This window comes from Phascolarctos cinereus, unplaced genomic scaffold, assembly GCF_003287225.1.
Source record: "Phascolarctos cinereus isolate Bilbo 61053 unplaced genomic scaffold, phaCin_HiC Scaffold_3;HRSCAF=262, whole genome shotgun sequence".
NCBI lineage: Eukaryota > Metazoa > Chordata > Mammalia > Diprotodontia > Phascolarctidae > Phascolarctos > Phascolarctos cinereus.
The window spans coordinates 79,890,854-79,917,812 of NW_027555736.1; the positions used below are offsets into that span (position 1 = coordinate 79,890,854).

Sequence of the window (26,959 nt, forward strand, 5' to 3'; positions counted from 1 at the left end):
TGAGGTAAAGAAGAAATTGGCAAACCCCTCCAGTATTTTTGCCAAGAAAACCCCAAATGGGGTCACAAAGACTCAGACACAACTGAACAACAACAAAAATTAGCTTCTTCCTTGCTGCCCACAGGCAGCATCTTCCTAAACCTTAAAAAAGAAAACCCTCACTATATTCTACCATCCCTCCTAGCTATGATCCTATCTCTTCTTTCTTTTTTAGCCAAAATATTTGAAAAATCTATCTACATTCATTACCTTCTTTTCTCATCTTTTTTTTTAAGGGGATTGGGGTTAAGTGATTTGCCTAAGGTCACACAGCTAATGTCAAGTGTTTGGTCTAAGGCTGGATTTGAACTCAGGTCCTCCTGACTTCAGGGTGGTGCTCTATCCACTGCACCACCTAGCTGCCCCTTTTCTCATCTCTTCTAAACTGCAATATGGTAGCCAACTTCATCACTCAACTATAATATATGTATATAATACATAATTACATGTTGTCACCTCGATTAGACTATGAACTCTTTGAGAGCAGGGAATTTCTTTTACCTTTCTTTGTATCCCAGGCACATAGTAGGTGCTTAACAAATGCTTATTGACTGACTGACTTCTCTTGGTTCCCCTCCTATTAGTCTGACCATTCCTTCTCCATTTCCTTGGCTGGGTCTTTGTTCATGTTAGATCTTCAAGACTCTGTGCTGGACCTTTTCATTTCTCTTTATACTCTCTCACTTGGTGACTTACCAGTTCCTGTGGGTTCAATTAAAATCTATGCAAATGACTCACATATTTATGTGCAGCCACAGTCTCTTCCCTGAGCTCCAGTCCTACTTCACCATTTGCCTATTGGATATTTTGAACTGGCTATTTGAGAAACATGTCAAATTCAACAAGCCCCAAACTTAAATTATTATTTTTCCTCCCCAAACCATCTATTTTTAAAACTTTCCTGTTTCTGTTGAGGGCTCCACCATCTGAAAAATTACCCAGAATCATAATCTCAGTGTCATCCTTGACTTCATACTCTCATTCATCTCATAAAACCAATAAGTTACCGGATAGTGCCATTTCTCTTTCCATAACTCTAGGATATCTTTCCTTCTCCCCATTCACATAGATAACACCCTAGTTCAGTTCCTCATTACTTCTTGACTAGACTACTGCAATAGCCTTCTACTTAGTCTTCCTGCAACCAGCTTCTTGGCTTTCTAATTCATACTCTACATAGTTGATGGTCTTAAATCAATATTCTTTTTTTTTTTTTGGCAATTGGGGTTAGTGACTTGCCCAGGGTCACACAGCTAGTAAGTGTCAAGTGTTTGGTCTGAGGCGGGTTTGAACTCAGGTCCTCCTGACTCCCAGGTCAGAGCGCTATCCACTGTGCCACCTAGCTGCCCCTTAAGTCAATATTCTTAAAGCACAGATCTAACCATGTCACTGCCCTGCTCCAAAAGCTCCAGGGGTTCCTTCTCTCTAGGATAAAATACAAAGTCCTTTTTGGTTTTATGAAATCTATAATTAACCTAGCTCCAGTTTACTTTGCCTTATTTCAGATTACTATCACACTTGTATTCACAAACTGTGTTCTAACCAAACTGGCTTATTTGTAGTTCCCCTTACATGACATTCCATAGCCTCTCTCGTACGCCTTTATCCATCCTAGGCCTTATGTCTAGAATTCTCTCCTCCTCACTCTCTTGTCTCTTGTAATACCTAGCTGCTTTCAAAATTCATCTCCTCCTTTCCTGATTCTCCCAGTTGTTAGTGTTCCTTCCTGTTCCCCAAATTACTTTGTATCCACTCCACATACATCTGATATTTAATTTTCTGTGTACATGTTGTTTTTCCCCAATAAAATGTCAGCTCCTTGAGGGCAAGGACTGTTTTGTTTTGTTTTTTGGTCTCTCTATCCCTAGCACTTAGCACAATGCCTACCATACATTGATATAGTTTCAAAATCCTTCTTTAATCCTTAATAGCTGTGTGTCCCTGGGCAGCTAGGTGGCAAAGTGGAAACGGTGCCTGGCCTGGACTCAGGAAGAACTGAATACAAATCCCTCCTCAGACACTTACTGTCTGAGTCTTGGCAAATCACTCAATCCTGTTTGCCTCAGTTTTCTCATCTGTAAAATGAATTGGAGAAGGAAACCACAAACCATTTCAGAATCTTTGCCAAGAAAACTCCAAATAGGGTCATGAAGAGTCAGACATGACTGAACAATGACAAAAGTTGTGTGTCCATGGGCAAGTGACTTGAGCCTTAGCTTCCTCATTGTTATCAGTGATCTCTTAATTGCCAAATCAAATTGCTTTTTAAAAATCCTCATTGTTCTTAACTTCTATGCAGCCTTTGACACAGCTGATTATCCTCTTCCCATACTCTCTCCTCTCTAGGTATTTTTAGCCAAGGTTTTCTCCTGGTTCCCCTCCTATCTGACCATACCTTTTCAGTTTTCTTTTCTGGATCTACCTCCAGGTCAAACTCATTAAAAATTGGTGTCCCCCAGAGCTCTGTCCTGGGTCCTCTTCTCTTCTCCCTTGATGTATTTCACTTGGTGATGTCATCAGCTCCCATGGTTTCAATTATCATCTCTGTGCTGACAACTCTCAGATCTACTTATCCAGCCCTAAGCTCTCTTCTGATCTTTAGTCTCAGATCTCCAACTTTCTTTTCTACATCTTAAACTAGATGTCCAATAGACATCTTAAACACAACATGTCCAAAATGGAACTCATTTCTCTCCCTAATTGCTCCCCTTTTCCTAACTTCCCTATTAATATGGAAGGCACCCTCATCTGCCCAGTCACCCAGGCTTGCAACCTAGGTGTCATTCTGTACTTCTTTCTCTCACTTCTCCCCCTTCCCCATATCTGATTATTTGCCAAGTCCTATTGATTCCACTTTGTAGAATTTCTCATATAGGCTCCTTCTTTCTGGTGTAGGCCTTTATCACTTCACTCCTGGACTATTACAATAGCCTGCTGGTTGGTCTCCCTGCCTCAGGTTTCACCCTGCTCTGGTCTATCCTCTGATGTTGTTGTTCAGCCATTCAGTTGTGTCCAACTCTTCATGTCCTACTTAGGGATCATAATGTCCATGGGGCTATCTTGGCAAAGATACTGGTTTGTCATTTCCTTTTGCAATTCCACCCTCTATTATGCTGCCAAATTGATCTTCCTTAAGCGCAAGTCTGATTGTGTCATCCTCCTATTCAATAAGTCAAATATGAAATTCTTCCTTTAGCATTTAAAGCCCTTTAGAACCTGGCCCCTTCCTATCTTTCCAGATTTTTTAAAAATACCTTGTTCCCTTCCATCTACTCTTTGATCCAAGACACAAGACACTCAATCTCCAAACTCCTGGCAATTTCATTGGCTATTGCTCATGCCTGGAATTCTCTCCCTCCTCATCTCCACCTCCTAGATTCCTTCAGGTCCCACTAAAATCTTGTCTTCTGCAAGATGCCTTTCCTGATTCCACTTAATTTTAATGCCTTTCCTGTGAGAATACCTTCACTTTGTCCTGTATATAGCTTGTGTGTATATAGTTGTTTGCATGCTGTTTCCCCCATTAGAATGTGCAGTCCTTGAGGGCAGGGACTATTTTTACCTGTCTTTGTGATACAGTGGATAGAGCACTGAACCTAGAAACAGGAAGATTTTAGTTCAGACCTGGCCTCAGACATTTACTAGCTGTGTGACTGTGGGCAAGTCACTAAACTTTTGCCTACCTTAGCTTCCTCAACTATAAAATGGGGATAACAATAGCACCTACCTCTCAAGGGTATTGAAAGGATCAAATGAGCTAATAATTGTAAAGCACTTAGCATAATGCCTGGCACATAGTAAGCATTTAATAAATGTTTGTTCCCTTCTCCTTCCCCTCATATCTCCAGCACTTAGGACAGTGCCTAGCACAAAGTAATGCTTTTTGATCTGCCTCTACTTGACTCATTATCTGTAAAATAGAAATAATATTTGTATTACTGCCCTTAGGGGAATTATGATGAAAGTACAGAGCTATATAAATGAGTTCACCTGCTATATGCTGCCAGAGAGAGAAATAGAAAATAATAATTGACATCATAATCCCTGCCCTGAAATATATAATAGTACAACAATAACGGGAGAGACAGCATGATCAAAAAGACATTCAATTCCTGCCTGTGACCCATATGTCTGAGGGACCTGAGACAAGTCAATTTAACCTCTTAATCTACCATAGGCAACTCTCTAAGACTCTAACTTTCAGAACCAATGCCAATCTGCATTAGTAGGAGGTAATTACCTTACTGGGAGCTCCCTACACTGATGAAATCACAATTCCAAACAAAAAATATTATAACTATAATGCAAAATAGAATATGAGAATATAAGGTGATGTGAGATATGGGCATTTGTAAAAAAAAAACTTTGGTACTTTAAGGATCTATGTTTTTATCACTGTGATCATTTCCTACCCATTCCACCAGCATAGAATACTCTCTGAAGGCTCAGAACTCCTTCTGGGGATCCAAGGATAGGGTAATCTATTCTTTGTGCTCTTGATCCTATTCTCTGTTGTCTATTTAAAATATCTTCTTTCTACCTCCCTAATTTTCAGTCTCTCCCTAAGCCACTGGTTCCTCCCTAATATTTGCAAACATGCCTTAAATTGGGAGCTCCTTGAGGATAGGAACTGTCTTTTGACTCTTTTTGTATCTCCTGTGCTTAACACAGTTCCTAGCAGATACTTGCTTAAGAAATGTTTATTGACGTACTGAACGACCAACTAGATCTCACCCATTAAAAAAAAAACCTTCCCTTGGAAGCAGGTAAATGGGAAAAATCTTTGTTGCAAGTTTCTCTGACAAAGGTCTCATTTTCAAGATGGATAGTGAACCATTTCAAATATGTGAGTCATTCCCCAATTTATAAATGGTCAAGGGATATGAATAAGCAGTTTTTAGAAGAAGAAAACCAGGTTATCAACAACATGAAAAAAACACTACTATTTAGAGAAATTCTACCTTTCACCCATCAGATTGACCAAAAAGAGAGAATGACAGAAGATGGAGGGGTTATAGGAAAACAGGTACATTCCCTCACTGTTGGTACAGCTGCCAAGTGGTAAGCAATCTGGAACTATTTCCAAAATGTTATTAAGTTGTGTGTACACATAAACTAAGCAATATCCCTACCAGATCTCTAAAGAGATAAAAGAAAGAGGAAAAAGGACTCACATGTACAAAAATATTTATGGCAGCTCTTTCTGTGGTGGCAAAGAATTGGAAACTGATTGAGTGCCCATCAATTGGAGAATGGCTGAACAAGTTATTTTATATGAAAGGGACAGAATAGTATTTTTCTGTAAGAAATGATGAAGGGGATGGTTTCAGAGAAGCATGGAAAAACTTGTATGAACCAATACAGAATAATGTGTGCAGAACCAGGAAGGTAATTTATACAATAACAATGATATTATAAAGACAAAAAAATTCTGAAAGACATGAGAACTCTAATCAATTCACTGACCAACTACATTTCCACAACGTTCTCTCTCTCTTTTTGTTTTGCTTTTTGGTAAGGCAATTGGAGTTAGGTGACTTGCTCAGGGTCACACAGCTAATAAGTGTCAAGTGTCTGAGGTCGGATTTGAACGCAGGTCCTCCTGACTCCGAGGCCGGGGCTCTATTCACTGCTCCACCTAGGTGCCCCCATTTCCACCATATTCATGATGAAATGTGCAACCCACCTCCTGATACAGAGGTGATGGACTCAGCAGATTGATACTTGTTTTGTTTTGGGGTTTTTGACTTAGAATTTGTTTTAATTTACTATACATGCTTGTAATGGTTTTTTCCCCTTAATTTCTCAATGGTATGGGAGTAGGAAGGAGAGTTGGGTCTTTATTTGAAAAGAAAAAATTTTTTAAATTTAAAAAACATTTCCTTTAACCCTCAAGCTATTGTCTCATATCTGTATTTTCTACAAAAGGCATTTCCTAATTCTCTTTCGCCCAGTTTAGTGCTTCCCTCACATCCCTCCCAATTATCTTGTATGCATTTTGTGTTGACTTGTCTATGTAGATGTTGTTTTCCCATTGTAGACCCCCTGAATGTCAAGGACTATTTTTTTTTTGCCTTTGTATCCCCTCCCCCTAGCACAGTACCTGGCTGGAATGTAGTAGGCACTCAACTAATATTCAGTGAAGTGAATTGGGGTTATAGATCATAATTTCTCAATATCTAAATGGATGGTCTTCCTGAGTACTGTGACCAAAAGTAATTTATCACCCAATGGCCAACATTGTGATGATAAACCTCTCCAAATCAGCAAGGCTGATCCTTGGATGATGGCTATGTCATTCATTGCTGGATCTACCCTTACCTTGTCTCTGAAACCTTTCCAGCCTAGTTGGACTTGATAGAGCTTGTATAGCATTAAGAGTGGAACTTTAGTGAAGAATATGCAAGACGACAGCCTTCATTTCTTGAACAGGCTAGTTGACTGTCTTTAATGTTGCATATTCAACGTTCAATTTATTCAGTTTTACCTACAATTCTAGCTTGAGGTACTGTCTCAACTCTTTTTTTTGCTGGGAGGGGGGATGAGGCAATGGGGTGAAGTGACTTGCCCAGGGTCACACAGCTACTAGTAAGTGTGAAGAGTCAGAGGCAAGATTTGAACTCAGATCTTCCTGAATCCAGAGCTGGTGCTCCATCCACTGCACCATCTAGCTGCCCCTCTGTCTCAACTCTTGGTGCTGATATTACTTTCATAAGAGTAAATCTACCTTTTTCATTGCGATTATAGGATTACTTCATTGTGGACTGTGTGTTTTTCACAGACTTTAAGAGCTTGCAAGCTTACCATATAAATGATTACACAATATTTTTAGCCTTTTTAGGTTTCCTTCTTCAACTGTTCACTTCTTTAGTTAATGACAGAGGAGCAAGTTCTTCCAAATATCTTTTTCCTTTACTGCTAGTGTCATGTTAGGATCTGTCACCTTGTGTCAGTGCATACAGCATCAGCACATGTGTATAAACTAAACAGAGACAAGCTGCTTATATGATTTTTTTTAAAGAATGTGAACTTTAAACTACTTTTCTGTTGTGTCCTTTGAAACGATTATTCTCCTAGTTATCAAGCTTCTCTCCTTTTTTCACACCTCTTTCACACTCCCATCTTCGGGAAAACCCAGCTCTTCCCTTTCTTTTCCCCTCACCCCCACCACAACCACTATTTTTGTCCACCTTCTCCAGTACTGGATGCACTTTTTTTTTTAAATAGCTCCCACCACCTTGAGTCAGGAGGATAAGTAAGCTTATTCGTCATAAGGAATAGTCCTTATTCTGCCGCTTCCAGACACTCTCCTGTAGTTATCAGTCAGTAACCATGCCTCATGTGAAGTTCACTCCATCTGCCAGTATCCCCCTGTCCAGATCCTGGCTGCAGTCATCTTTCAGTCTCTAGGTTATTCTCCTTTCTGTCTCAGTGAGTTCAGTACTTGATTCACTGTCTTCCTCTTCCATTGACCCCTGCCCTTATACATAGGAAGTGATATAGTTGATCTCTCAAAAACCTTGGCCTTTTAGTTCATCAGCTTCAACACCTGCTGTGACCTTTTACTCTACCTCATCAACATACAGGAATGTGCATATTTTGGATATCACTACTACCCATAATTGTTCTATAACCATGATCCAGAACTCTGAAATTCTTAATATAACATCCTGTACTTTCATCTTTCCCAATGCCTTAGTTCTAAATATATTCTTCATTGTGTGTGTGACCTATCCATCATCTCCTACCTTTTTCCAAGTCCATCACCCAGGTTCTGGCTTCACTTTCTTTCCTTTTTTTTCCCACAATGTTCACTGGAGTTCCTCACCATTGAATTCCTTGTCCCCTTTTCCTTTCATTGCTTATGTCTTGTTCAGCAGCATTAGGTTACCATCACTATATCTGCACTACTTCTCCTTCTCCCTCCCTACCCCCAACACAATTGGAGTTATATAATCAATCATATTTGTTGGCTTGCCTATGAATTTATTTCATCCAACCCCAACTGGGCCCTCATTGCTGCAAAATCATCCTTTTAATTCTTCCTTAATTAGCTCCCTATTGCATACCTCAAAGTGGCTGCTGAAAACTCTTCTCCCTTATAGGCTTTTAATTTACTCCTTCCTTCCTCCCTCTTGAGATAAATGAAGGCCATCAATCATGAGCTTTCTTTTCCTTTTTTCTACACCTCAAAACTCCTCTCCTTACATCTCTCTTTTGCTGGTCTTTCTCTTTGCCAAGACTAACACCTGCAGTTATGCAATTGATTCAGTCCCTCCTATCTTTCCTGGAAGCTTGCCTCTTTGGTCATCCCAGATTTCTCTGATCAGCAATTTCTTCCTATCTACTGGCACTTTCTCTACTGTCTACAAATATGCCTAGACCTCTTTCATACTTAAATAACTTTTAACTTGAACCTGCTATTCATTCCTTCAAGCTAATGTCATATCTTTCATGAACTCCTAGAATAAGTTGCTTTACTTTCTCAATTTTTCACCTGCCTCTCCTTTTTAAAAAAAAAATTTCCTTTTATATTACGAACTTAACATGCATTTTTAATATATAAAGACCAGAATAGTATGTGAAATTATGAATTTGTTATATTGGTTTTTTTTAAAAGAGCATATATTAAATTTAATTTAGAAACAAAGTTGCCTTGCTTGTCTGTGTCCCCTCCTAAACTTTGTTTTCTTTTGTGTATTTCTAAAAACATTTTTGTTATGCTTTACTTTCTTTTCTTTTTTTCATTACCATCACTACCTACCAACCCCCCCCCAAAACCACCCAAGAAAAAGTCCTCTCTTATAATAAATAAGTATAGTCAAGCAAAACAAATCCACATAGGATCCTGTCTGAAAATGTCTCAATTTGCAACTCTAGTCTACCTCTTCCAACAGGTGGGAAGCATGCCTCATTATCATTTTTTTGAAGGCATATTTGATCATTGCTTTAATCGGAGGTCTGAAGTCTTTCAAAGTTGTTTTCCTTTACATTATAGACATTGTTCTTCTGATTCTGCTCACTTTACATCATTTCATGCATGTCTTCTCAAGTTCTCTGAATCCATCATATTCACCACTTCTTATAACTCAATAATATTCCATTACATTTGCATATCATTTATTCAGTCATCCTACAACTGATGAAACATTTTGTTTCCAGTAGTTTGTTATCACAGAAGGGTTGCCACAAATATTTTTGTGTATATGGTTCCTTTCTCCTCTGACCTTTTTTAAGGTATAAACAGTAGTGGTTAATCCGGGTCAATATTCACAATTTAATCACTTTTGGAGTATAGTTACAGATTGCTTTTCAGAATGGTAGAAAAATTCACAGCTCTATTTATAGTATATGAGGGGTAGCCCCTCACAGCCCCTTCCTGCATTGTACTTGCTTGTTTAGGTGATTGAATTTTCCCATCTATTCACGTATTCATTTACTATGTAGTTCAATTTTATTAATAGAGCTAATAATATCCCAGTTATAGTAAAATTTTCACATAGCAACCATTTAGGAAATGCTTTGATCATATGAATTGAATGAAAGTGAAATTTCATTCATTAAGATTGAAAGTCAGAATTACAGAATGTTTTTCAAAAGAACCGAACTCAACAACTGTCTTTACAATTAGTTTTATTGATGCCATTTCTTTTTTATGACCACAGTAAATTCCCTATATACAAACCCCACCTCTTCCAAATCAGCGAGTCTTCCCTGGTAACAAAGAAAAACAGTTAAACAAAACCAAATAACACTGCAACCACTTCCAATAGCATATGCAACATTCTACACTCAATCTCCTACCTTCCCAAGGAAGAGAGGGAGATGTATTTTTCATATTTTTTCTAGAGCTAAAGTAAGTCATTACAATTACACTGTAAACACCTTCATTTTAGTATTCTTTTAATTTATAATATTGTAGTTTGGTCATGTTATGAGTGAGAAACAGATAGACAGCTCAAATGATATTAGTTACTCTGAAATATGAGGGAATGAGGGGATTCCTCAGGGAATTAGGTGGATTGTGTGAGGAGTATTTATGTAGAGCTATAGATAATCATACAGGCAGGGAATAATTGCAATTGACATGAAAGGAGGGAGTAAACTCATGTGAATTAAATCAGAGATCCATAAAAGTATTTGGGATGCATTTGGTATTTACGCTCAGATTATCTATCTATCTATCTATCTATCTATCTATCTATCTATCTATCTGACCTCCCTACACTATGATGAGGATAGATTATATTACCCTTCCAGTTATTTTGGGCTGAGCATCACTGTCCTCTGGACCAGAACTTCTGAGCAGAAAGAAATCTTGGCTAAAAAAATCTTGGTGAATGATGATGAGATTCGAGGAAGAAGATAGAAACCTCAGAACTTCCCTTCTTTTTAGTTACTACTGGAAGACAACATAATTGGTGAGAAAACCAACAAGGCTAGTAAGAGCTATGAGGATTTTTCTATTGATATTGAAAACAAGCATTTACTTGAAAGTGAACTAATAAATTACTATCATCATTTTTTCATCTGGATAATTAGTCAATTGAAATCATGCAGAATATCAGTTTGAAGATATTTTTTACTAATATATTCCAATATATTTATATTAAATCACTTCCTTACTTAAAATATTCAGAAAGGTTGCAGGAAAGTATCCTAATGCAATCTTGCTCTAAAATGCTTATTCTATATAATGTGGGGTGCTGAGCTGAAAGTGTTTTTACATTTGCAAGGGTGTATGCTCTAGCCCTGGAGCCTGCCTATAACTCTAGCCTCAGGATCCATGCCATGAGACTGCCTTATAAGTGAAACTGCATTATAATAAAGTCCTTTTGGCACTTCAGTAATGAAATTCCCTTGGACAGAGTCCAGGATGGCTCTACCTTACTATGAAATCAGATCTATAGTGAAGAACATAATGGCTATAATGGCTGGTTTCCAGTGGAGCTTCAGCGGTTAAAAACCTGCCTTTTTACTCCTCTTGTTCCATTTCTGAAATGTCCTCCCTCCCTCTCTTGACTGTTGAATTCTTAACCATCTTGTAAACCTAACTGAAATGCTACCTTTTTCATGAAGCCTTTCCTGATTGATAAGGACCTTTCTCCTTGGACTTCACTTTTTCTGGTTTTTGTTAATTCTACAGTACACATATGTAATACTGTAGGATTTGGGAGGTTAATTCTATGATGCATTTATGTTATTTTGTGTTTTATACTTGAATGTGCATTTTATTTCATTGTTGTTCAATAGTCTCCAACTCTTGGTAACCCCATTTGGGGTTTTCTTGACAAAGATAGTGAAGTGGTTTGCCATTTCCTTACAGATGAGGAAACTGAGGCAAACAGGGTTAAATGACTTGTCCAAAGTCATGTAGCTAGTAAGTGTCTAAGGCCAGATTTCAATTGGGAAATAGGACTCTTCCTGACTCCTGGCCTGGCACTCTATCTACTGCACCACCTGCCCCTTTTACCTTCTTAATGAATTGTAAATTTCATGAAGGCTAAAACTGTCTTAGTTAAACTTTTAATCTCCCTCCTCTCCCAGCACTGTGCCTGGCATATGCACATGCACACACAGTAGGCATTTAATATTGTTGCTGTTGTCTGTCCTTCTTTCTCAAAGAGGACCATAATATTAAGAAGGTTGATGCCATAACTTGTAAGTGAACTGGATTTAAGTGAGTAAAGGCTGCGCAAAGTCACTAGCCTCACTCTCTCCTCTGGAACCATCTGACTCTCCCTTCAAGGAGCTCCCTTCTTTACCCAGGGAAACAGCCAGGTCTAGATCAGGACAACTGAAGGTGGCCCAGATGGAGTGCGAGACCTTGACCTTTTCAAGCTAAGTTCTTTCCTAGGTCTCAGTGTGACTGAGACAACGTCGATTCTGTGATCAAGGTTAGATAAAAAATGAGGCAAAGAATGGCCTGTTTTATCTAGTCCAAAAAAAAAAATCATTCTGGGAGGTGAAGACCCTCAGGGTTTCTGGCCAAAAGAGAAACAATTACCATTTACACTCATTCTGAGCCATCAGGGCCCAAATAAGGACAGAGTGAGGCTTGGGCTGGGACCAGAGTAATTTGGGTCAAGAATGAAGGACAAACAACGATCTGTGAGCAGTAGAAGCTGCCCCACTGGGGACCCAACTGGCCAGTTCCAGTTGGGCAATGTAGCTCGCTCCTTCCTTCCTCTCCCACTGTCCACACAGGGTCTCATACCCTTATCCTGCCCAAAGGAATGTAAATTTTCATCGCTGAAACATGGCTAGGTATCTTGGGATTACGGACTAGATGTCTTTCTTAAGGACCATGCCTTAAACCCAAATCAGGCACTTAATAAATGTTTGGCTGAAGGAACCCAGCACTCGCTGAAAGCTCGTACAGCCAGCCCTCGCACCCCCTTCCACCCTAGAGGGAGCCAGTGGGCTGCGACCCGGGCGGACCACCGCGGACTAATTAGGGGCAGTCCGCATGCAGGACCAAACCTGGTGATTGGTTTTCAGCGCGGATGTGGACGCTCCCCGATCGCACACCTCCACCTCGGTGGATCTACACCAGCCAATGGGAGCGTCTCTGCAAGTACACATTCCCCTTGTTTTAGAGTGTCCATCAGCTGCTGCCCCCAGATAACCCGCGTACCCCCCGAGCCCTCCCTCCGCTGGGTTCCGCCTGTTCCTCAGCAACCCCTGAGACAGAACGGCACCTGCTTGCGCCTCCCCACCCAGCAGACCCGGCTGGCTCGCTCGCTCGCGCCCGGTCGCCCCCGCAGCCGCGCCCCGCCCCTCGGGGTTACGGCTGAGCTTCCCCTCCTCTCCCTCCGCCGCTGCCGCCTCCTCCGCGGCGTTCGCGCCTGGCCCGGGGGGGCGGGTGGCGCGAGCTGCCCGACTGAGCATGCTCAGTGGGCTGGGCCAGCTCCGGGCGCAAGGAGGAAGCGTTTCCAGTGCTCCTGGCGGTGGCGCTGGGGTATGCGGTACGGACTAGCGTGGCGGCTGCTGCACCCCGCGCTCGGCACGACCTTCCTCCCCGTCCTTACCGCTCGCCTTTGCGGGGAGCATCTTTCAGGGTAAGTGGGCGGCCCGGTGGGGCCGCAGTCCCGGGGCTCACGGGGGAGGGCGGCTGGGGTCTGGGGCTGCAGCTGCCGGGGAGATTCCGCAGCCCCCGCCCCGCGGCTCCCGCCGCCTGGCCCCCGGGCTCCGGAGGCGGCCGGCCGGCCGGCCGCAGTCCTTCTCGGGCGCCCGGCCCGGGGCGAACCCGAGGAGCCCGGGCCTGGCGGGAGGGCAGCGGGCAGGTCGAGCCTGGCGAGGGCCCTGCCGGGCTGGGCAGAGCGGAGGGCATGGATCCGCCGCCAGTGTGACCTAGGGTTGCCGCGGGGACTATGTCACAAGGCCGGTGCGGGGAGGCCGAGAAGCGCCGCGCAGTGGCGGGCAGCAAAGTGCGGCGACCGGGGTGGCGGGAGTCGGATCAAGTTATGCCCCCCGGTGGAACCGGGTCCGACCGCAGGAAGAAAAGCCTCCACTGACGGAATCCGACTTTTCCCAGGGGAAGAGAACCTGAACAGAAGAGAAGCAGGTAGGGAGGAGGAGCGAGAGGAGGAGGAGGAGCAGGAGCGGCCGGGGCTGCAGCAGCGGCGGCTGGGCCGGGGCCAGGGCCGGCGGCGAGGACGGCCGGGCACCCGCCGCTGCGCTCCGCCCGCGCCGCTCTTCCGTGGCTTCGCCGGACCTTTACCCTCCCCAGCTCCTCACTGCCGGTTCGCTCCGTAGTCTCGTTGGCTCTCTGATCTGGAAGAGCCCTTAAAGGGCATCCCCAAGCCCTCCCCAGTTTGCGGAGGAGGGCGAGTGGGAGGGTTTGAGCAGTGCAGGAACGGCGTGCTCTGTTGGGAATAGAAGGTGGTCTTGGGTTTTGCTGTTGTCCGTATTATACCAAAAAGTTTTGGGGTTTTTTTGGTGTTTCTTTATAGACACCATAGAGCACTAAGTGTTTCACCAACAGCTGTGCAAAACATAGGTAGGCTTGTGCATTTGTGTAAGACACGTTCTCCAAGATTTCATCAATCATTGTACACTTACTATGGGGAGGCAGTGAATAGTGTACAATGTGGAAAGGAGCACTGGATCTGGGGTCAGAGAGTGTGGGTTTATGTGTACCACTCCTGGTGCTTGGTATGTGGCCAAATCACTCAGTCTCTCCAGGTTTCATTATCCTCATTTGTAAAATGTGGGCTTTGGACTGGACTCTTTTAAGGACTCTTCCAGCTCTGTGAGAAATTAGGGACAAGCATAAGACTTATTTTGCTTGGTGGTAGGGAGAAGATGACAAAATGATTAAGGCAACATTGATGTCAGTGAGTAATAAGCCAGTTAAGCACTACAGGGTTTCAGAAATTGTCAGGAGGCATCAAGAAAGAAATGGGATTCGAGTTTGCCCTTTAAATGAAAGAAAAGTAGGATTCAGACAAATGGAGAAGGGTTTTACGAGTATGGAATGTCATTAGGAGACTAGACCAGTGTTGCTGGAGTGAAGTTTTTCAGTCAACAAGCATATATTAAGTCTGTTATTATGTTCCAGATAACTGTTCTAGTCTCTGTGGATATAAAGACCTTGAACAGCTATCTGTGGAGATAAGATGTACATATATAAATATGTACAAAATAAAATACAAGGTAAATTTGTAGGGGGAGGTCTTGTAGCTGAGAGGGTTCAGAAAAGGCTTTATGTAGAACAGAGGTGTCAAACACTAGGCCTGTAGCCCACATTAAAATGTAATTAGGAAATAGTTAATAAAATAAACAAGAATACAATAAAATATAGATAATATTGTATTTTAAAAGTAAGTCAGTATGCAGTGTGCAGGGATTCTTACGTATTGTTTGGTGGCCCCCATTTCTGAGTGTCACACCGCTAGTAGAGAAGATAGCATTTGAGCAGAGTTTTGGGATTCTAAGAGGTGGAGGTGAGAAAAAAAATATATTATTGGCATGGGGGATAGCCAATGCATAGGTGAGGAAACTGGAGATGTGGAGAGTTTGTTGTGTGTGAGGATCAGTAAAAAGTCCAGTTTGGCTAGACCATGCAGTAGTAAGTATATCGTGGGAGTGTAATGAATATTGTGAAAGATTTAAAAGCTCTTGCTTCTTGTGCAGAAGTAGCTGGATGAAGAAAATTGAGAATAGCTTAAATGCTTAGCAGAGCAGTTTGTTCTTTATCTTATAGGCAACTGTGAAGGTTCTGGGACATGGAAATGGTTCGACAAGAATGGTATTTTTGGAAAATCATCTGGTAACATTGTGGCAGAGTCATTGGAGTGGATGGGAGGAGTCTGGAGGGCACTTCCATGAAGATTTTCCTGTTATTTTCTTGTCAGTCTGTCTTAATATTTCCAACCCATATACTGCTCTAGAACTTTGGTATTTGTACAAGTCATTTGGCAAGTAATACTGAATTGCTGTGTGACATCTTTTATTCTTTTACTCTTCATGTGTTAATGTCACATTTCTCCAACTAAGCCAGAGATTTATTGAGGGAGACCATGTCTTATACTTTATTTCTATATGGACAGAACACACAGCACTTTGCACATAATATGTGCTCATGATAAATATTAATGAGAGGAAAAATCTTTAGAACTTGATTTTACAACTCTGAACTCAGTTTTTATGCTCATCATATCTGCAGATGCTACAACAGATCCTTTTATCATTTTTTTAAGTTCTGAAAGAAGAGAGTATGTTTTTATTTTTTATCCATGGCTGCTTGAACAATGGTTAGTGCTTTACCAGTCAGCAGATTAAAAAATCTAGTTAGATTTTTTACAAAGCACATGTTGTTCTTTAGTCACCTCGTTGTAGCAGAGCACACTTCTTTCCCTTTTGGTATTAAGTTCTTTGTTCGTGGTAAAATTACATTGTACTTAAATTTAAATGTTACTGTAAATGTTCAGATTACTCTGAAAAGTCAATCTAGCATTCTTTATCAGTTTTCTTACATGAAAATTACAGCTATAAAACATTTGGTATTCAGATTCTTTAAGTTAAGATTTTCAGGTTTCCTTTTTTTTGTGAGTGAGACTGCACTTTGGAAGTATTTTGGCAGTTCTGCAAGTATTGAAGAGCAAGATGAAGGGGGTGTGTGTGTGTGTGTGTGTGTGTGTGAGATCTCCAATTTTTCTTACCTTTGCTGACTGACATTTTGGCAGTTTATCTTTTGTCTACCATATCAAGAGACTGGTTACATAAGTGTATTTCATAAAACTTAATGCTTAAGAGAAGCTAAGTGGAGCAGTTAATAGAGTGCCAGGCCTGAAGTCAGGAAGACTCCTCTTCCTGAGTTTAAATCTGTCCTCAGACACTTATTATTGTGGGTAAGTCATTTAACTTTGTTTGCCTCAGTTTCCTCATTTGTAAAATGATCTGGAGAAGGAAATGGCAAACCACTCCAGTATCTCTGCCAAGAAAACCTCACATGAGGTCACAAAGAGTCAGACAGGACTGAAAAATGACGGACCAACAACAATATGTTTAAGAGTTTCAAATTTTGAAGTTTATTGTATCTTTTCTCTTTCTGGTAGAGTGGACAGGTTTCAGACTTAAGTTAGGAAGCTATGGGTTCAAATTCCACCTCAGATACTTAGTAGCTATGTCCCTGGGTAAGTCACTCAGTGTCTCTGGGCCTCAGTTTCTTTATCAGTAAAATGAGAGTGTTGAACTATTCCATAACTTCTAAGGTCTCTTCCAGCTCTAAATTTATAATTCTTTGATATACATCTTCATGGGTTGAAAGAGTAGGATACTGGGAATGGCTTATGCTTGGAAGGAGCAAAACTGCCTTGTACTCTCCATTAGAGATGTCATACTTGGAGCTCTGGGGCCACAGGAGGCCACCCCCAAAACTCTTTACTCCTATAGGAATCAGGCTAAAATGTCATTGGGAAATGTTGAATAAAATAAATAAAAATATAATACAACATGGATAGTGCTGATTTGTGGTTTTCTAATCCAATAAGTGCCTTCAAGGATGATTCTACTTGAATTTGAAAACGCTGCTCTACATAGTATTAATGGAAGCAGTGAAGTTCAGAATTTAGAGTTCTTTATATCCCAGGGCTCAATCCCAAATGCCTAAAATAGGAGGGAAAGAGGCCAAAGAGCCTTATCTTTAAGTTGGTTTTTGTTGATAGCTGATTTGGGATTTTATAACATACTTTATGTAGATCTTCCCATCGGTGTTTTACTCAAGATGATGGCAATCCTATTTTATTAATCACTGTGAGACACTGAGGAGTATGAGCTTTAGGTTGCATCTTCAGGGTGAGAAAAAGAGTGTTAGAATAAACCAAATTGTGATTGTAAGCACAGTCCAGATCTAGCAGTGAAAAGTGTTAGTGGTCATTTGACAAGTACTTTCCGATGGCATATATGAGCTAAGGTTTGTAAAATACCTGGGACTTCTAAGATGTAACCACGAGTCTCAGTCAGTCAGCAAACATTTATTGAAAGCATTCTGTGCGCTAGGCCCTGAACTAAATACACACACACACACACACACACACACACACACACAGCATATACACATTATATACACACACGTACATATACATAAATATCTGTGTGTGTGTGTATCTGTCCATCTATATCTATCTGTCTATTTGTCTGCAAAGGCAAAAGACAGCCTCTGCTCTCAAGGAACTCAGTTTAATGAAGCAGGAGAAAACATGCAAACAACTATGTACAAATAAGATATATGCAGGATAAATTGGTGATAATCAACAGAGGAGAGGCACTAGAATTAAGGGGGATCCAGAAAAGCTTCTTGTAGAAGGTTAGATTTTAGCTGGGACTCAAAGGAAACCAGGAGGCATGGATGGAAAGGGAGAGCATCTCTAAATCACTATTGATTAGAGAAATGCAAATCAAAACAACTCTGAGGTACCACATGACACCTATCAGATTGGCCAACATGACAAAATAGGAAAATGATAAATGTTGGAGAAGATGTCGGAAAATTGGAATGTTAATGGATTGTTGGTGAAGCTGTAAACTGATCCAACCATTTTGGAGAGCAATTTGGAACTATGCCTAAAGGGCTATAAAAATGTGCATACCCTTTGACCCCACAATAGTACTTCTAGGGCTGTATCCAAAAGAGATCATAAAAATGGGAAAAGGACCCACATGTACAACAATATTTATAGCAGCTCTTTCTGTGGTGGCAAGGAATTGGAAATTGAGGGCGTGCCCATCAATTGGGGAATGGCTGAACAAGTTGTGGTATATGAATGTGATGGAATACTATTATGCTATAAGAAATGATGAGCAAGCAAACTTCAGAAAAACCTGGAAAGGCTTGTATAGACTGATGCTGAGTGAAGTGAGCAGAACAAGGAGAATGTTGTACATAGTGACAGCTACACTGTGTGATGACTTACTTTGATGGACTCAACTCTTCTCAGCAATGCAAGGATCCGAGACAACTCCAAGACTCATGATGGAAAGTGCTGTCCAAATCCAGAGAAAGAACTATGGAGTTTGAATGCAGATTGAAGCATACTGTTAGCTCTCTCTCTCTCTCTCTCTCTCTTTCTTTTTTTCTGTTTTGTTTCTTCTTTCTTATGGCTCCTCCTATTGGTCTAATCCTTCTTTACAACATGACTAATGTGAAAATGTTTAATAGGAACATATGTGTAAAGCCTGTATCAGATTGCACACCTCCTTGGGGAGGGAGGTGGAGAGGAGGGAGAAAAAATTTAAAACTCAGAAGCTTATGGGAGTGAATGTTGAAAACTAAAAATAAGTTAATTCAAAAAGGAAAAGAGCATCAATAAAAAGGAAAAAAGTTAAAAAAAAGAAAAGGGAGAGCATTCTAGGCTTGTGGGACCACCAGTGAAAATGCCATCAGGTTTCAAAGTTAGAAATTTGGGTGTGTCTTAAAATAATAGTTTAATGCTTAATTCTTCCAGGTTTGGATTTCTTTGAGGAGGAGAAAAATCAGGAGATATCAGGATTTCAAGATAGACTAAGTTTATGAAGGTTACCTGGGTGTGCCCTAGCCCCAGTTCCCTTTTACCAATTTCTTAACTTGTAATTCAAATTTTAGAGCACGATAAGATTTAGGTAGTTCCTCTCAGCAGTTCTGTGAGGTTGGTAGTTAAAAGGATTTTTCCCATTTGACAAATCGAGTACAAGGATTAGGGAGGTCAGATGCCCTCCCTGCTCAGGCATATTGGCAGGTCAGATTCTAATGATCAGCTGAACTTAGTAATTCTTAATAATGCTTGTTTGTTTGCTTAGCACAGTGCCTGGCACATAATAAACAAATGCTAGATGACTAGCTGAATTATTTGGAGCTTAATCATAGACTGTTGTGTGTTATTTGTCTCCATGCTGGCAGGACTGACGTGCTTTTTTTCTCTTTCCTGTATCACCTCCAGCTGTACTGTCAGCCACACAGGGTTAGCCCTTGTCTGGCAAGACCTGACATTGACATGCACTGACTTTTTACCTGAGCCAGTTAACATCTCAGGCTCCAGCTTTCAGCTCAAAAATCCAAAATTGCACAAGAAAATTGACCAACTGAGGCACTGACACAAAAAGAGACTTGTCCATGGATTACACAAACTACCCAAAGACCAAAATTAGAACTCAGATCTCCTAAGGTTTAATTCAGTATTCCTTCCACTGTACTAATACTTTTCTCCTTCTTTAAATCCAACTGGGAGAGAACTGGTAACAACACTTATGTCCAACAATTGGAGCATGACTGAACAAACAGTAGGATATGAATATAATAATAATGTTATCACATCATAAAGAATAATAGAAGAATTCAGAGAAACATGTGAAGACTCACATGAAGTAATAACACAAAATGAAGACTTCGGAGCCAAAACAGCGTAAATAAACTCAGCATTGAAAGGCAGTACAACTGGTCAAATACAAGTCAGTGTTCTAATTATCAGAAAAAAAGGGTGCGTTCTTTTAACAACTAATGAATTATTTAGGGTGGGGTAGACTGAATATAATGATACTATGAATATGTGATACTGTGGTTCTAATTGATTTCATATGTTCATATATCAAAAAAAATGCTAGTTGGAGCCTAGTTTCTGTGCAGAATTTTGCTTTGATTTACATCTGTGCTATATATGGCTCTGGGAATAGAGGTCCTTTTAGCGTTTGTTATAGAATGAACTTGCCAGGATGACTTTTTTTACATCTATTTAAACATTTATAATGTTATCTATGTATATATAAAATCTATACAATATAGAATGTATAGGTAATATGTGTATATATATGTTATTGATGAGAGTCATATGTACATGACATGTGTCTACTATATACTTTTATTTCTCTATCTCTGTATATCTGTCTGTCAGTTTCATTATCCCAAACTGAACAAAGCCAGATCGATCACATTATCCTGGCTTCTAGGTACCTCTTATTTCCCACCTTTTTTTTTCCCAGGATGACTTTTTAGAAGGATCAATTATAATTATTTTTATAGATTTGAGTGATATATACTAAACATTCCTTTTTGACAGTTCGTGTGATGAGTATTCAATATTTATAATACTTACCTAGGAGCTTATACTAACTTATATTTTATGGACCTAGAATTTCTTTTTTATTCTTTAGCCATACAGTCTTAGCATTTTGTAAGAAAATGTTTATATGAAACTTTAAAAAAGAATCAGTTTTTCTCAAGAGTAGTTACAGATTAAAAATCAGAGAGGGTGCCATGTGAAACTAGGGTCAACTGTGCATGAGAGAACCTCAGAGCTATCCCTGTATTCTGAAGATTACTTGTAGTCTCTGCAGATAATTTCCCCCCTGTCCCAACTTTAGTCACTTAAAATATGGTTAATTTTTTTAAAAAAGCAATGTATATTTCACTTTCTAAAAAAGTAAATTCTTCTAGTTGTGGCATATACCTGTAATAATCCCAGCTACCACAGGGGAGGCCCAGGCCGGGGATCTCTTGGGCCCAGGAATCCTGAGGTATGATGGAATAAAGGTATGCTCATTAAGTTTGACATATTGCTATAGTGAGCCCTGGGGGGTGGAGTACACTGGTTTGCCTAAGGAGGACCAACCCTGTTCCAGAAATGAAGCACGTGAGGGAGAGAGAAATTCTGAGGTCACTTGAATTAAGTTAAACATTAATAATATATGTCAAGTGCTTTGCAAACCTTAAAGTATTATATAAATGTCACCTATTTTAAATCAAATATTCCACATCCAGAGAGAAATTTCTATTAAATTAAGATACTTAGCTTACAACTAATTATTTGTAAAGTGAATAGGTTTAACAAGACTGGCACAAGGATTCCTAAAGTACTGTTTCCCAGTGTTTGTGAAGGAAAAGACATTTAAGAGAGCCTACTTTAGAATTCACTTGTCTAAGATATTGTCTTAGAAATCATTAAGTGGGAAAAAACAGCATAGAAAGCTCATTTATCTTTATGCTAGTTTCCCCCTTTTTTAATGCAAAAATTATTTGCTATTTTATTGGCTTTTAGCTTCACCATCTGTGAAATGAGGGGTTGTACTGGATGTTATTTAGGGTTTCTTCCAACTCTGGTGAAGCTGGGCAGGTCATTTAACTTCTCAGTCTTGGTTTTCTTCATCTTTAAAATGAGGGATTTGGATTAACCTCAGATTTAGTTAGCACCTATTTCACCAGATTGTCTTGAGGAGCAAATGAGAAAACGTATGTAAAGCACTTTGTAAGCCTTGAAGTGCTACATAAATGCTAACTATTATTATTAGATGACCACTAAGGGCACTTCTAGCTTGAAATCTGTAATCTAGGGATTCTGTGATAAGGCAGTTTCTCTAATCCTTGAAATTTAATTGAACAACAATAACAACAAAATTCTAGTTTGCTTGTCAGTACCTCCTCCTGTCTGCCTTTTTTTCCTTCTCCTTTCTGTCTTGGGATGGAAAAGGTCTTTACATATTTATAAAGTTTTCTGACTGACTACTCTTGGACTTCGCTTCTGTTTTGGTCTGCAATGATCAGTGACCAATATAGGACATGGCCCAGCATCCAGAGGGGATGTGGGGTGTGGAGGGTTGTACTTTGTCAGGCAGCATTCTAGCTGAGTATGTTTTTGAGGCAGAGTTCCAGAAGGCAGGAGCCTCCCTAAAAAACTGGCTTGATATTTGTGTCATAGTTCCCAGCTTTTTCTACAAAACACAGCTAATGTGAAAAATTATTTTGGTTATGTTAGTCTGTTCCCTACTAGTGCCCCTTTGTAAAACTCTGTCTCTATGGTTAAAAAAAAAGCCCCTTTTGTTCTTAGAATTATGTTTCAAATATATGGTATGTATGATTATAAAATGAGAGGAAATCAGTCTCATCTTTTATGACTACACCTATATGTCAAAGGTAATTGCAAAAACCATAACCAAGTACTTACAGAAATTGCTCTGAAATTGCAGATGTCATTGTGTAACAAGAAGGTGCTAGGTTGCAACCTCCTGAAGTAGGTGGAGTTTTAGACCTTAAATAAACAGGGAGATTAATGTCACCCATCCAGATCCAGCAGTTATTCTCAGAGTCAACAGGAAGTAGAATAAGAAAGGTAAATTAGGGTATTCTGGGTCTGAGAACAGATGGATTTGTCAGGGCAGGAAAATATAAAAGAGCTGGTGTGATTAATGTCATAACAACCAATCTAAGGTCAGGTCAGAGAAGAAAAGGCGAGACACGGACACTGACATGAGGAAAGAGGCCTGCCTATATCCAGAACTGAGAATTAGATCTTAGGTTAAGAGGTGAGGAATATGATTGGGCAGAGGCTATAAATCTACATAGCAGAGACTGTGATATATCTGGAACATAAATGAATATAGATTTTTTTGTAACCTGTAACATCCCTTCTTCTCTGTCTCTTAAAATACTGGTAAATAGATCTGAGAACAAAGCTGTATTTCATGTATTCTCTACAAAATTGAAGGATATGAGAAAAGTCCAGTAAGCTGAGCAAGTTACTTAATTTCTTCAGACCTCAATTTATTCATTTTTAAAATAAAGGGAGTTGGACTAGGTGGATTCTCCAGCCCTTTCCTGCTTTAAAACCTTTGATCCTGTGTCCTTATAAATCAAGTATTAAATGAAAATGGGTTAGCTCTCCCCTGCCCCATTTCCCCCAACAGGCAGGGAATATTCTGGGCAGCGCTATGAAACAGCAGCCTCACTTAGACAGTGGTTTGAGATGTGGTGCAAAATCAGGGTAAAGAGAATCTGTATCTACCTAAGACCCATTCTGTCACACACACTTTCATTCTTGAGAAAAGTCCCTGATTTATAAACTTTAGAGTTTCTTTCTATTTCTGGCTCTCTAGTGCCTGAGAACATAGGAGTTGGAAGAAACTTAGAAGATACCTAGTTCAACATACCATTCAGTGCAGAAGTTTTTTCCTGTATTGCAGGGATTCTTAACCCTTTTCTCTGTCCATGGACCCCTTTGGCAGTCTGGTAAAGCCTGTAGACCCCTCCTCAGAATTAGGTTTTTAAAAGCATGATATAAAATATATAGGATTATAAAGAAACTAAAGGTTAGTGAAAATAAAGATGTAATTTTTACCCCCTTCCGAGTTTATAGACCCTAGGTTAAAAACTCCTATTGTATAGAGTTTCTAGCAGATCCAGCCTTTTCTTTAACATACTCATTGATCAGGAAGTTCTCAAAGCAGCCCACTTCATAATTGTATTTGTTTAATCAGCTAGGTAGCTCAGTAGATAGAATGCTGGACATGGAGTCAGGAAAGTTTGAGTTCACATTTTGCCTGACTTACTAGTTGTGTATCCCTGAGCAAATCACTTAACCTCTGTTTGCCTCAGTTTACTCAGCTGTAAATTGGGGATAATAGCACCAAACTTCGAGAATTGTTTTGGTGAGAAAATGAAATATTTGTGCTTTACAAACCTTAAAGTGATATGCTAGCCATTCTTATTCTTAATTTTTCGAAAAAAAAAATTTCTGTCCAGCCAGAATATGTTTCTTTTGGTTTCTACTCATTGGCATTAGTTTCAGGGACTATACCCATGGAATTGTTATGCCACTGCAAAACAATTCTTGATCTGCTTCATAGCCCCTCAGATATTTGAAGAGCTCTGTTATGGATTAGGAGTAGAATTGGGTGGAGGAGCCCATTCTGGTGTAGATAGTTGTTATAATGTTATAAAGTTGTTATAAGGATGAAAAGTCAAGTCCACAGATACTTATTAAGTACCTGTGTACTAGGCATTGTCTCTAAGCACGGGGAATACAAAGAACAGCAAAAGTCCTACCCTCAGGAAGCTCTCATTCTGTGTGGAGGAAACACAGGCAAACAATTCTGTACAAAAAATGATACAGGTAAGAGACAAAGTGGAGATAATTGTAGAGTGAAGACACTACCACAAAGAGAAGCAGGAAGATTTCTGGTAGAAATGGGCTTTTAGCTGGGATCTGAAGGAAAGAAGAGTCAAGACTAAGAACGGTAGGCATTCCAGGCATGGGAAAATGAGAAAATTGGAGTGTGAAAATGGAGAGTTTTGTTTGGGAAACTGCAATGAAGCCAGGCTTACTGGATTGTAGAGGATGTGGAGTAGCGTAAGGCGTGAGAAGACTGCAAAGGTAGGAAGAGGGAAGGTTATGAAGGGCTTTAAAAGCGAGACAGGAGTTTTTGTTTGATCTTGGGAATAATGGAGAGCTACTGGAGTTTATGAATGGAGATGCAACATGATTAGACCTGCACTTTAGGAAAATCAGTTTGACAACTGGAGGATGGACTGAATTGTAATTCTCAAGCAACCCACAATAACGTTTTTAAGTCATAAGCCGTTAGATAGATCCAGATAGGTTTCATTAAAATCATTCTCCATCTAAACAAGGAAAGAGAATGGAAGATGTATCTGCAGCTTTGCAAAGTGCCTAAGGAATTGTTTTTTCCTCTGGAATTAGAAACAAATTGGAGCATAAAATAGGTAATTTCCAATCTTGAGCCAGACCGCATGATATCACTAGGCCTGTGAAAAAAGAAGTTTGACTGTAGTTCCATTCTGTAATGCATCTACACTGTACCACGAACAATTTGTTTTTTTAAATTTCCTTTGGAAATTGCACCAGCTGTGACAGGCTGGTTTCTTAATGGAGCCAACCAAACCTTCCCAAAGGAAAAATCAGAGACAATAAACTGGTTTGTGTCAGTATTTTTTTATTTTTTATTTTTTGCTTTTTGGTGAGGCAGTCAGGGTTAAGTGACTTGCCCAGGGTCACATAGAGAGTGTCAAGTGTCTGAAGCCGGATTTAAACTCAGGCCTTCCTGTCTCCGAGGCCAGAGTTCTGCGTCAGTATTTTTAACGTTCGTTTTTGTTTTAGGATGGAAATGGATTCACCTGGTTGTGGTGTTTGGCTGAATTTTAGCTAGCTAAATTTTTTGGTGGGGAATACCATGAAAAGCACCCCTTTTTAAAAGCACATAAACTTTGTGGGAACGGAAGCCATGTGACTTAGTGGTCACATACCAAAGAAAAGTCATCTGTCTTGCTCTGACTGCAATCAGAATCGTCACTGAAAATTGTATTTTTAGCACTGCAACTAGAACCAACACTGAAAGTTGTATTTTTAGGGTTCGGGGGCAGCTGGGGGAAAAAAAACCAACCAGTACCTTGGCTTTGTCTTTTTGTCTCTACTGCTCTGTACACAGTTGGATCTCAACAGATGTTTGTAATAATAGGGAGAAGACAGGAACTTTGTTTTTCCATTATAAAGATAGAAATAAATCAAGTATTAAAAACCACCTTTGTATCTAGCAGTGTGCTGGATGTAGTGGGCAGTTAACCAAAAAGGTATATATGAGATAAGGTCCCTGTCCCCAGCCAAGAAATGTATATAGTCTGTTTGGGGAGACAAGGCATAAACCAAACTGCTATAGAAAATCTACTGAAATAGCCAGAGAGAATAAAATATAGCATATAATAAGCTACTAATTGTGCTGAAACATGGCTCTAGAGAACAAGTTTCAGGCTAGGAATGGAATCAGGGAGAAGAGTGTAGAGAAGCAATGGGAGCTGCAGTTGTGGGTTTGTTGTGGGGTTTTTTTGGCTATGCAGTGGGGTTAAGTGACTTGACCAGGGTCACACAGCCAGTAAGTGTTAAGTGTCTGAGGTCAGATTTGAACTCAGGTCCCCCTGACTCCAAGGCCGCAGCGCTATCTACTGTGCCCTAAGCTGCCCCTGGGAGCTGCAGTTGTTGCCGTCATCGTCGTCGTCGTCATGGGCCAGTATTAAAAATGTGGATGGAGTGGCCTGCTGTCTCTGCAGATCTTTTCCCACCTTTGCCTTCTCTGAGCTTGTGCTCCTCCTGGTATTTCTCACTCTCTGGTGATCCTCTTCTCCCCATTTCAAACAGAGTCCGTATTTACTTATCAGCATCACACAGTTTGTAATCATTCTAAGAATGCAGATCTGACCGGGGTGAGTTCAGCCCCATCAGTCATTCAAGTATATGTTAATTGCCTACCTTGTGCTAGATATTGTGCTAGGCGCTGTGGATGTGAAGATAAAAGCTTTAAAAGAGCTTATTATCTAGCCAAGGGAGACAACGGTTCCGAGAAAGTTTTATGGGGGTAGGAGGGGAGAGAATACAGCCACTGTAGGAACAGGAAAGGATTCATAGAGAAGCTGTAGAAATTTAGAAAATGTCCAAGCAGGTAGGTTAATACCAGAGCCTCCTAAGTAATTTGCTTGGAGGCCTTTTATTTTGTATAAACACAAGGCACGTTTTTATATGTATATAAAATATCATATATAGGTATACATACTTGAACATTTTCTGTGTATTCACACTATTCATATAGTGAGTGAACCACAAATTTCCATTTAAAGAATCCGAACCAGCAAGGTCATATAACCAGACTAACATGCAAACGTACC

The 26,959-nt window shown here is 40.2% G+C and overlaps 1 protein-coding gene across 2 annotated transcripts in view; it reads left to right on the plus strand.

Moving 5' to 3' along the window:
* The first annotated feature begins 12,659 nt into the window (after positions 1–12,659).
* Positions 12,660–26,959, plus strand: part of IDE (insulin degrading enzyme) — a 108,309-nt gene continuing 94,009 nt past the window's right edge. Inside the window, exon 1 of one of the 2 annotated variants that reach the window (XM_020964096.2) lies at positions 12,660–13,100. In XM_020964096.2, coding sequence (XP_020819755.1) covers positions 13,003–13,100 — 98 coding nt within the window. In that variant the 5' untranslated portion in view covers positions 12,660–13,002. Of the gene's footprint in view, positions 13,101–13,465; positions 13,607–26,959 lie in introns of those variants that run through there. The other variant, XM_020964097.2, reaches the window with a different exon arrangement.